This window comes from Helobdella robusta (assembly GCF_000326865.2).
Source record: "Helobdella robusta unplaced genomic scaffold HELROscaffold_33, whole genome shotgun sequence".
In the NCBI taxonomy this organism is placed as follows: Eukaryota; Metazoa; Annelida; class Clitellata; order Rhynchobdellida; family Glossiphoniidae; genus Helobdella; species Helobdella robusta.
Genome location: NW_008704623.1, coordinates 472,055 through 484,172, shown reverse-complemented (window position 1 = coordinate 484,172; position 12,118 = coordinate 472,055). Strand labels below are relative to the sequence as shown.

The 12,118-nt window shown below is 33.5% G+C and overlaps 3 protein-coding genes across 3 annotated transcripts in view; all 3 read left to right on the top strand.

Moving 5' to 3' along the window:
* Positions 1 to 1,712, top strand: part of HELRODRAFT_175281 (hypothetical protein) — a gene marked incomplete at both ends in the record, with an annotated part of 3,173 nt that extends 1,461 nt beyond the window's left edge. Inside the window, 4 exons of the mRNA XM_009022722.1 lie at positions 124 to 222; positions 1,009 to 1,184; positions 1,266 to 1,480; positions 1,625 to 1,712. Of these exons, the coding sequence (XP_009020970.1) occupies positions 124 to 222; positions 1,009 to 1,184; positions 1,266 to 1,480; positions 1,625 to 1,712 (578 nt within the window). The remainder of the gene's footprint in view (positions 1 to 123; positions 223 to 1,008; positions 1,185 to 1,265; positions 1,481 to 1,624) is intronic.
* A 1,343-nt stretch (positions 1,713 to 3,055) lies between these two features.
* Positions 3,056 to 4,162, top strand: HELRODRAFT_175280 (hypothetical protein; the record flags this gene model as incomplete). Its single annotated transcript, XM_009022721.1, has 2 exons — positions 3,056 to 3,150; positions 3,772 to 4,162. 2 exons carry the CDS (start codon positions 3,056 to 3,058, stop codon positions 4,160 to 4,162), a joined length of 486 nt encoding a protein of 161 aa, XP_009020969.1.
* A 6,309-nt stretch (positions 4,163 to 10,471) lies between these two features.
* On the top strand, positions 10,472 to 10,795 carry HELRODRAFT_175279 (hypothetical protein; the record flags this gene model as incomplete). Its single annotated transcript, XM_009022720.1, has 1 exon — positions 10,472 to 10,795. One exon carries the CDS (start codon positions 10,472 to 10,474, stop codon positions 10,793 to 10,795), a length of 324 nt encoding a protein of 107 aa, XP_009020968.1.
* Between the last annotated feature and the right edge of the window lie 1,323 nt (positions 10,796 to 12,118).

Below are 12,118 nucleotides of genomic sequence, written 5' to 3'. Positions count from 1 at the left end.
TTTTTTTGCTTGATACCTCATTTGAAGAAGTTGTCGAGACGGCAAAAAGTTTACGACCCAAATATTCAAGTGGTGTTGATGACATTCCTTTAAAAATTGTTGTTTCCACAATCAACTCAACAGCTCAAATTTTGAGTTATCTGGTTAATTTTTCTTTTGCGACAGGCATATTTCCTCAATGTTTCAAAGTGGCAAAAGTAATTCCAATAGCAAAGCAGACAGGTAATACCGATATAACCAACTATCGACCTGTAGCGTTACTACCGGCCTTTACAAAAATTATGGAAAAATTGATGTACAAAAGAATTGTCAATTTTCTTCAAAAGTATAACATAATTTCAGACTCTCAATTTGGCTTCCGTGATAAACACTCAACAGAGTTGGCAATCGTGGAGTTGATCCGAAAAATTGGAGTAGCTGCAGAAAATAAAAACTTTGTCGTTGGAACTTGCATCGATCTGTCAAAAGCCTTTGACTGCATCGACCACAGCATTTTGATGGAAAAGTTAAATTATTATGGAATCCGTGAAACACCCCTAAGATGGCTTAGTAACTACTTGACCGATAGGAAACAGTTTGTTAGATAGCAGAACAAAAATTCGACGATACTGACAAATAACTTTGGAGTTCCTCAGGGAAGCATATTGGGTCCACTACTGTTTGTGATCTTTATAAACGATCTTCCCAAGGCATCGAAGTTTTTTGATTTTGTTTGTAATGCCGATGACAATAATATTTTTATTAAAGGTGAAAATATTCATGAACTTTTATATAAAACCAATATTGCCATTAAAGAAGTGGTCAAATGGTTTCAAAACAACAAATTAACGTTGAACGACAAAAAATCTCAAATGATTATTTTTGGGCCGGTTCAGTATCTGAACTACAAAGAACCGTAAAAGATTACAATTAATGGACTAGAAATAAGCGAAAGCAAATCAGTTAAATTTCTAGGTGTCCACCTTGACCAAAAATTAAGTTTTCGACACCACGTAAATTACGAATCAGGAAAAATGGCGAAAGATTTTGATGTTATCAACAAAGTTCGATTTTACGTTCCAAGAAGAACGTTAAATATGCTCTATAACGCCATATGCGTACCGTACATCTCTTACTGCAACGTAGTCTGGGCTGGTACCTATCGCACGATCACCGATCCGATCCGATTAATAATGAAGAGGGCAGTACGGCTAGTTACATCATCAACAAAGCAATCGCACACGTTGCCATTATTTTTGTCAACGAAAAATTTGAATTTTGATCAGGTGAATGCCTACTTCACGGCTAATTTTGTCTACAAACAGCTGACAAACAAGTTACCATCAATATTCAATCATTACTACACTTGCAGCAACAACAAGAGACAAAATTACATTAGATCAAATTCATCAAAAACAAACATTCTCTTCTTCCACGTATATTGCAAAGGACCAAGAATTTGGAATTTGCTATTAAAGAACAACTTTAAAATTGACTCAATGTCTGATGTTAAATTTAGGCAGAAACTGAAAAATTTTATTTTAAACTTAAGAATTAAGTTCTGTTGATTTAGTCAAAATAATTTAGTTATATGATGTTACATTTTCCTGAATATTCTTACCGTTTGTTGTTTTATTTGTGACAGGGTGGCTGTGCAAGATGAGCTCGAGCTCGATCACGAGCTCGATCATAGTCATCCTGCCTTCTTGATTGTCATTTTGGGAAGCAAATAAAATATTCCTTTCGCTTTAACTTTTAGAACAATGTATATATATTTATAATTCTATATATTGCTTAAATATATAGATAACTATGTAATGTCTATCCCGTGTTTTTCTGGATAGATACCAAACATTGTTATACATAAACCATGAACCATCGTACTAACACCTGATTTGCTAACATAGTTGAGTTTGTTAATTTACTAAAAACTAACATCTAACATACCTCTCATAGATCATTTAGGGAAAATTTTTATTATTTGCTGAAAATTTGTGTGAACATGGAACATTTCTGTTTAGGTGGCCATACTAGATGAATTTCATATAAATTCTATTATGGTCATCCTGCTTTCTTTTAATTTTCAATTTTGAGAAGCAAATAAATAATTTCGTTTCGTTTCGTATGTATGTATGTATGTATGTATGTATGTATGTATGTATGTATGTATGTATGTATGTATGCATGTATGTATGTATGTATGTATGTATGTATGTATGTATGTATGTATGTATGTATGTATGTATGTATGCAGAGCAACATATGCAAAGTCTCCCGTACTGCTTTCGGGCTGGAAAATCAATTCCTTGCTTTCATTTATACGCACGTACACACACGTACACACATAAACGTACACACAAACAAACAGACCAACATACAGACTTATGTACAATACACGTATATACTCATACATTTGTGTGTGTGTATATATATATATATATATATATATATATATATATATATATATTCCCATTCATAAACAAACACATACATAGTTGCACATGCAGAATAGTAGTACGTACATACATACATACATTCATACATACATATATACATACATACATACATACATATATACATACATACTGGCAGTATCCAGCGAGGCGAGTTGTGGCTGGCTGAGATCTTTGCCCAATACGTCGGTGGGTACCAGATTGGATGACGAAACGGTCAGGTCAGCCATTGGCTTCCGTCTGGGGTTGGCCGTTCAGAGTCGATACACATGCAGGTGCGGCGCGGAGGCGGATGAACTCGGCCATCATGGTCTTGTTTGTCTCGTTTGGGCGGAGGTCGCCAGCAGCGACATTCAGCCATAAACGATTTTGTGTGCCGGCTTTTCTCCAAGGCTTCAATTCCGGTTTTAAAGGAACCGTCGGGCATCGCGGCGCATGATGGTAAGCGCCCTGACGGGTGTACCTTGATTCTTTGGAGGGCCGGCAGGTGCTTGGCGTGAGACGTTACCGTTCCGGGCATCTTTGCTGAGCGCTACGTGCAGCTTACTAGCAAAGAAAGCGGTTTGGCTGCAACCAGGGCATCTGATGAAAAGATCAAAAAGTATGACGGAGCTCTCCCCTCGATGGAGTTTTTACCGATTTATATTGAGGTCCTCGGCCCCATGGACCGTAACACCTCCAAGTTTTTCAATCAGATTTGTAAGCATATTAGTATTAGGTCAGGCGATAGTAGGGAGTATTTTTTCGTTGTGAATAATATTTCGTGCATTCTGCTGCGGTTTTTGCGAGTCTGTGTGTTGGAAAATGTGGAGTTGAATGCCGACGTGGCTGAGTGACGTTATAGCAAATAAAATTAAATTTAGTCAGACGCTTGGCTTTTGGTGTCATTCGTCAATGATTTGGTTTTAACATATATACATTCATACATACATACATACATACATACATGCATACATACATACATACATACATACATACATACATACATACATACATACATACATACATACATACATACATACATACATACATACATGTCCAGCGTTGCCAGCTGTGGGTGGTTGAGATCGTGGCCCAACACCTCTGTGGGCACCAGGCTCGACGACGAGTCTGTGAGATTTGCCATTGGCTTCAGACTTGGCCTGGTCATTCAGAATAAATACACGTGCCGATGTGGCGCAGGGGCGGACAGGTTTGGGCACCACGGTTTGGTTTGTCGCCTGGGTGGGGGCCGTCAACTACGTCACTCAGCGCTAAACAAATACATTTGTCGGCTTTTCTCAAAGGCTTCAATCCCGGTTCTCAAGGAACCATCCGGCATTTCTGCGCATGATGGTAGGCGCCCGGACGGATGCACACTAATACCTTGGAGAGCCGGCAGATGTTTGGCGTGGGATGTTACGGTCCCTGGCACCCTCGCCGAACGATACGTAAACCTGACAAGTAAAGAATGCGGTTTGGCCGCGGCCGGGGCAGCGGACGAGAAAATGAAAAAATATGGGAACGCCCTCCCCTCGATGGAATTCTTGCCAATATGTATCGAGATTCTCGGCCCGATGGGCCCCAACACCCTTAAATTTCTTAAGGCAATATGCAAAAGAATCAGCGTCAGATCAGGCGACAGCTGGGAACTGTTTTTCGCAACTAACCACATTTCGTGCTTGTTGCAGCGGTTCCTGCGTGTCTGTGTGCTTGAAAATATCCAACTGAATGCCGACATGTGCAATTAACGACAAATCAAAGTGTTAATCCATTTGTTACTTGATGTTTGACGGTTCAGTGTCACTCATCACGTTTTGGTTTAAACATACATACATACATACATACATACATACATTTATGTATGCATGTACATGTGTGTTTATGTAGTCGTTTGTATATTTTTATTGTACTTTTTTGTAGGCAAAAAAGTTTCACCTCCAGTTTTACGCATACATAATCCAATAACGTCCAATTCGGCGATGTTTATTTTTGAGATTCTTCTGCGAATCAATATTTTAATTTTGTTAATTTGGTTTATGTTTTGTTTGGAAAAAATTGTTCGTTTGTTCGCTTGTTCGCTCGTTTGCTCTTTTGTTTGTTTTCTGTTTCATCCATGTTAATCTTACTTAAAATTAAATTGTGATTGTTTCTACAAAACGGTATTTAAAGTGCGTCATGTAAGACGGGAATCTTTCTGAATTCGAACCGGTTGCAGCTCATGTTCAGGCGCCTCTAACCATCCAACCACCATGTCGTCCATTAAATAAAATGAATAAACAGAAAAATTTAACACCGGAAAAAATAGTAAAACACTAAAAAAATATAACAAAACAACATTTTGCATATGAATAGATGGACCCCTCCTAACCAAAGATAACAAAATCTCTTTCACCATTCTCTATCCTTAGACCATAAATAAAATAACTATTTTCCTCTTTTTCATTCAGGGCTGTATTTTATATCTTTGTTTATTTTGCTATCTTTGTTTTTGCTCTATTTTATAGTTGTTTTAGTTTCTATGCATTCATTTGTGGTGAATTCTTTGTTTTTTTTATTGCACATAATTTTTAATTATTTTAATTACAATTTATGATTTTTCTTTGTTCATTTGTTAATTTTTATTTATCTATCTATGCTCTATTTATATACCAAAATTTTTGCACCACACCTAGTTTATCTGCCATAGATATAAAAACTAATTTGCAGTTTTTGTTCTTTGTTTACAAATTTACCACGTCATTAAATTAATATTTATTCTATGCTCAGTTTATCTCTTGTTTATATTTTTGTTTAGCGATTTGTGTTAACTCTGCTCTATGTTCCTAAAAATATCCATTTTTTTTAACCTTTTAATAACTATAGAATTTGTACGTTATGATATTGTTGACGTGATTGCTCATTCATTCGTTCGTTCATTCATTTATTCATGCATTCATTCATTCATCCACTCGTTCATCCATTCATTCATTCATGCATTCATTCATTCATTCATCCACTCGTTCATTTTTTCAATAATTCATTTGCCCTTCCATTCATTCATTAATTCATCCATACATACCATTCGTTCATTCATTCATTCATTCATTCATTGATTTATTCATTCATTCATTTATTCATTCGTTCTTTCATTCATTCAACCATACACACCATTCATTCGTTTGTTCATCCATTTATTTTTTTATAAAATCTTCTAAATATACATTGTAAATATTTTTTTACTGTTTCTTACTTTATTCTTCTGTATTCGGCTTTCTTCCTTGACATGTCAAACATGCAAACACCAGACATATGTTTACTCATTTGTATGTGTGTGTGTGTATATATGTATATGTGTGTGCATGTATGTATGTGTGTTTGTATATGAATGTGAATTTCGTTTGTATCCGTGTGAACAACAAACTTGTCTTCTTCAATTGAAAGTACATGCAAACTCATGCCATTCAACAGTCCTTCTTGTCTTTTTTAAACATTCACAAAACACACTCACGCACACACACACACACACACACACACACACAAATGCATGCAAATGTGTATACACAAACAAAACAAACTAACTAACAAACAAACACATACAAACTTGTCTATACATACAAACAAATGTTCAAACATACAAACAGACACACATATAATATAGTATATTATAATAGTGGGCACATAGCCTGAATAGCTACATTGGCATCATAATGCGAAGTAGCTCGTTAAATCATTACTCATTAAATATCGTCAAAACCTTATATTCATCCATTCTTTCTTCCTTCATTCTCTCCTTCTTTCTTTCATTCATTCGTTCATTCATTCATTCATTCACTTATTCTTTCACTCGTTCGTTCTATCCTTTTAATATTTCTTTACTTTTACATTTATTCTTTTCTAACATTTTCAGTCAGTCAGATCAGATTTTTTTTGCATTACACACACGCCGACACACACACACACACACACACACACACACACACACGCACGCGTACTCTCTCTCCCACACACACACATTCATATATTAATAGTAGGCAGAAAGAACTGCTCATAATAAAAGGCAATTACAAATAAAAATAATTAATGATTGAGAGCTTTGGTACATATCCAGTAAGAAGGGATAACAAAAAAACACACACACACAGAAAGATAAAGGGAAAGAGAGAGAGAGAGAGAGAGAGAGAGGAGAGAAAGAGAGAGAGAGAGAGAGAAAGAGAGAGATACACACACGCCCATGCATACATACTGACACGCACACCCATACACATACATACCCACACATACATACACACACATACATACACACATACAGACACACACAGACAGACACACACACACACTCACATGACAAATACCAGTGGTGACAAATCGATATTTATGACAGAAAATTATCGAAACGTCCTAATTAGTGGGAGTTAATATTAATGGCGGGAAGAAATGATGGTGACGACGACGACGATGATGATGATCATGATACGTACATACATACATACATACATACATACATACATACATACATACATACATACATACATACATACATACATACATACATACATACATACATACATACATACATACATACATGCATACATACATACATACATACATACATACATACATACATACATACATACATACAAACGCACACACATACAAACGCACATACATACAATCACATTACACGCCGCGTTACTTAATATAGAGAGGAAGAGTAACAATAACAATGAAATGACTCTAAGGTCGATACGTAATGATGGTGACGAGACGATGATGAGGACCATGAAAGCGATGATATGATACATATTATTAAGTTATATTCAATATATTACATGATTTAATGATACATACACTAGGATATATGACATATGATATATGATATATACATTACATGATTTGATGTGATGATGAAGACGATGATATAATGATGACGAAATGAGAAGATTATTTTATTCATAAATAAAATTTAAAAAATTTAACTACGGATTTGTGAAAAATTTACTTGATATTAAAAAGATACCAACAAAAAAAACAGCAAAATTAAACCGCAAAATCATTAAACCAGCCATACCTTTCCTTTGGCTGTAGGGATAGGAAAAATAATTTTTGATGGAATTTGAACTATAGTATCAAACTTGACATTCACCTGGCAGCATTTGCTTCATTATATAATCTCTAGCACTTAATAATATTTATTTTTTACACGCATTTATTCAACATAGCACTAAGTTTTAAATAAGTTCTTCATTCTTCTAAATATATATTCTAGATATTTTTACTGACTATACTGTTCTGTACTGATACTCTTTAATACATGAAGGAATTGTTTAAAAGTTAATTTAAATGACTAGCACATCCCTACAGTTTGTTCATTTTTTCGAATTATAATAATTTATCTTTCTTCAAAATTATCGATTAAAAAATAGTTTTCTTCGATATCCGCCATTTAATTTTTAATTTAGGTAAATTTAATAAACTGAAAAATGGCGTCAAATAATTTGGATCATAAAGGTTTCAGATTTAATTTAAGATTTCAGTTATAAATTTAAAATTGATCAAGTGAAAATTCAAAATTGTAATAAAAAATAAAATGTAATTTTTTAATTATATTATAGTTATATTTATATATATTTTATACTATTTATAAGAATCAAATTAAGTTGTTAAAAATTAGTAATATTGGTTATTTCACGCTCTGAAGAGCCAGCAAGCATGATGGAAAATGTAGAGGATGGAGTAGCAGAAGATGAGAATGAGGACAAGCAACAACTCATTGAAAAAGTCCATCAGCTACAAACTACACTCGATGGTATATTATATAATTATAATTCATTAATTATAATGTATAATTATAATTGATTAATTATAATATATAACTATATATTATGTATTAATATTATTATTATTCTTTATATAATTTTTAATAAATATGTTATGGTAAATGTAAAATTAAATTTCACTACCTACCTGGTTCTGTTATGAACTCTTAAGCCCTGATCCCCCTAGCCCTAACCAAACAATTTTTTATAACTTTATAGTGTATAGCAGCCATAGAGAGTTTTGTCATCATTTTATAATTTATATCAAAAAATTTATCCTTTTCTTCTATATTATTTTATTATTATTATTTATTATTATTCTATGTTTCTATTTCCAGATCTTTGGAATAGGGTTGATAGTGTGAAAGAAGAGAATATAAAACTGAAGACTGAGAATGAGGTATAATACTACTACCACTACTACTGCTGCTGCTGCTACTACTGCTGCTGCTACTACTTTTGCTGCCTCTTATACTACTACTTCTACTACTACTACTACTGCTACTACAACTACTACTACTACTATTACTAATACTTCTACTACTACCAATATTAATTTGCCAAAAAATTTAGGTTGCATTTTATGTCTGGGTGTATTGCTTTCTTGAAATAAAATTTAATAACGTACCCTTACTCACTAACAATGCCAGATTAATATTAAAGTGAAGTTAATTAAGTTAATCAAATTAATTCAGAGGTAATTATCGATAATATAGCTATGATAATTAATCTATTTATATCTGAATTGATTAATTATATATAATTTGTATATATATTGTATTTAATAGGTTTTGGAGAAGTACATATACAACTTGATTGACTCTAGCACCATATTTCAAAGCATACAGCCTAAAACAAAGTAATTGGATAATTAATTAATTGGTAGATAATTGGTAAGATAATTGATATTAATTCAATGAATAATTAAATAAAATTTATGATTGATAATAGAAATATAATGTTATATTATTATCATCAACCAGGGTGAAATCTAAGAAGTGATGTGAGGATGGTGACGACGACGATGATGATGAGGAAGACTCATGCTATTGGTCGACGCTTTTTTTAATCAATCAATCAATCATTTGATTAATCAATCAATCAACCATTCATTCAGTCATGCTGTTGTTGTTATTATTCATTTTAGATCGAGTGATAGGTTGATTGATTGGCTGATTGATTGGCTAATTGATTGATTGGCTAATTGATTGATTGATTGGCTAATTGATTGATTGATTGATTAATTGATTGATTGAATGGGAGTCACTAAACATTAATTTTTATCACGCTTACTAGTCGTATGTTAATGTAAAATATACCTATTTGTATTTTTTGCAATATTGTTGCTTTTTTTATACAAAGTTTCTCCATAACATCTCTTTACCATTTAGTAGATATGTAATGTACACACATACACACAACACTCACACATGTATATATATATATTATATGTATATATCTTTTCATTAATGTCGTGATGCTTATTGTAATATTTTTTTTATCAATTATATTGACGTCATTCTGCCATATTTATTCCCCCCCCATTCTCACTCTCGCTCTCTTTCTCTATTGCTATATGTATGTAAAAAGAGAGAGAGAAAGAGAGAAACATTTTGTGTTTTATTCATTTCGAATTAGTTTTTTCTCATAATTCAATTTTCAGCCATTTTTTTTATTCTTTGTTATTAATATTTTCAGTTAAATGACTAAGATATAATGTTGTATTGCTTTTATAAGATTTTATTTCCTTATAAGAATTCATAATAATAAAAATAATAATAGTTATTATTATCTAATTTTTGTTTCGTTATTATTTTTATTATTGCTGATAAATTTTTTTTAATTTGTTAGCTACTTGCTTCATACAGTTGTATAATTTATCTCGTTTGAAGTATTAGTTGAGTGTGCGAGTATGTGTTTGTGCGTGTATGTGTTTGTGTGCGAGCTTATTTATCATGACGTCATTTCTAATTGGCTCAATAAAAGTACTAAGAAGTTAATATTTTTACAGCAAATTATAGCCGTAAAATCTTGTTCTATGGTGCCGATCGGTTGTAAACAAATTTTTTGCAATAAATTTTTTGCAATAAAATCGTTTTAATTTGAAGTTTTTAATCGAATTGTGATTATTACTATTCACATTGTTGAAAAAGTTTTTTTGACAGAAAAAAGCGAAGACTTTCAAGAAAGAATAGTTGGAGAAGCGTTAATAAGCAAAAACAAGGTTAGTTAAGCACGTGTCAAAATTTTGGAAGCCAGAAAATGTGTAAAGGTATGAAGAAATGCGATAAATGTGAAATGTACGGTGTGGGTGAAAGTTTTGTGGGCTCGGACTGCAAAACATGCTGTAAATTGGAAGAATTAGACAGAAAATATAATGAACAGCATGATAAGATCGCTCAACTCGAACAACAGCTTGTAGAGCTTCTAAGCAATAAAAAATCAACAAGCGAAAATGAAGTTGTGAAAGAGCAGTTTAAAGAACAGAAATCACGTCTAGACAAAATTGAAGAGAAACTGCAAAAAATAAAAAAAACAGATGAAAAAAATATCAAGAAAACGATTGAAGCCAACAAAGAGACATAGACCACAGTTGTCAGAAAGAGTGTGGACAAAGAGTTGAAAGTTGTGCAAGAAAAAGTCAAAAGTGTCGAAGATGATACCAAATTATGTGGAAAAGTCGACAACGATGAAGATGCAGAAATATTGCAAAAAGACATAGCAAGACTGTACCAATGGTCCAAGGACTGGCAAATGCTTTTCAACGTTGACAAATGTGCAGTCATGCACTTAGAGAGGAAGAACGCTAGATATGAATATAAAATTGGTGAAAGAGAACTACGATCGACAGAGGAAGAAAAGGACCTAGGAATCATTGTTCATCAAAGCACAAAACCGTCAAGACAATGTACAGCTGCAGCGGCCAGAGCCAATACGATCTTGGGATTTATAAGAAGAACAATGGTCAGCAGAGAGAAGCATATTATACTGAAACTGTATAAAACTCTGGTCAGACCTCATCTGGAGTACTGTGTTCAAGCATGGAGCCCATATATGCAGAAAGATAAGGAAGTTTTGGAAAAAGTACAGCGTAGAGCCACAAGAATGATTAGAGGAATCGGAAAAATGGAATACGATGAGAGATTGAAAAAATGCGACTTGACATAATTGGAAAAAGAAGATGTAGAGGAGATCTAATCCAAACATATAAATTGATCACGAATAGGGAAACAACTCCATACTCGAGATTTTTCAGGCTAGTAAACAGTGATAAACTACGAGGACACAGATTTAAGATTTTCAAAAACTCGGATGGAAAAATAAAGAGCAGATTCTTCAGCAGTAGAGTGGTCAACGCCTGGAACGAGCTAAGCGATGATGCAGTCTCTGCGAATTCACTCAACAGCTTCAAAGCCAAACTCGGACAGATAGGATATTAGGAGATCTAATTAGTAGTGGTTCTTACACAGACCATGGTCTTCTAAACCACTTTAAACCCCGTTAATAATAATAAAATTATGACGGAGTATTTTTGTCGAATGTCCGCGGCTAACTGCCACAAGTTATGAATATTAATTAGCAGATTCCTTTCTTGGACCTGAATGGCCGACAACCCAATAAAAATTCCTTTAATATTATTGACGTTTGTAGGAAAGCACGATTCATAAAAGCAACCCCATTCAATTCAATAATGAGTTTATTCAGCAAAAAAGCTAGGAGACCTGAAGATATAAGGATATCTCTGTGAGATAAATAAATATATATATATAGAGAGAGAGAGAGAGAGAAATGATACAGTTGGAAAACCTGTCAATAGTATTTGCCGACACCAAAATCTAAACAAATCGTCCGTGGCTACTGAACGTACGTTGGGTTCAGGTTATTTGCTATTGTTTCAATCGAACAGAT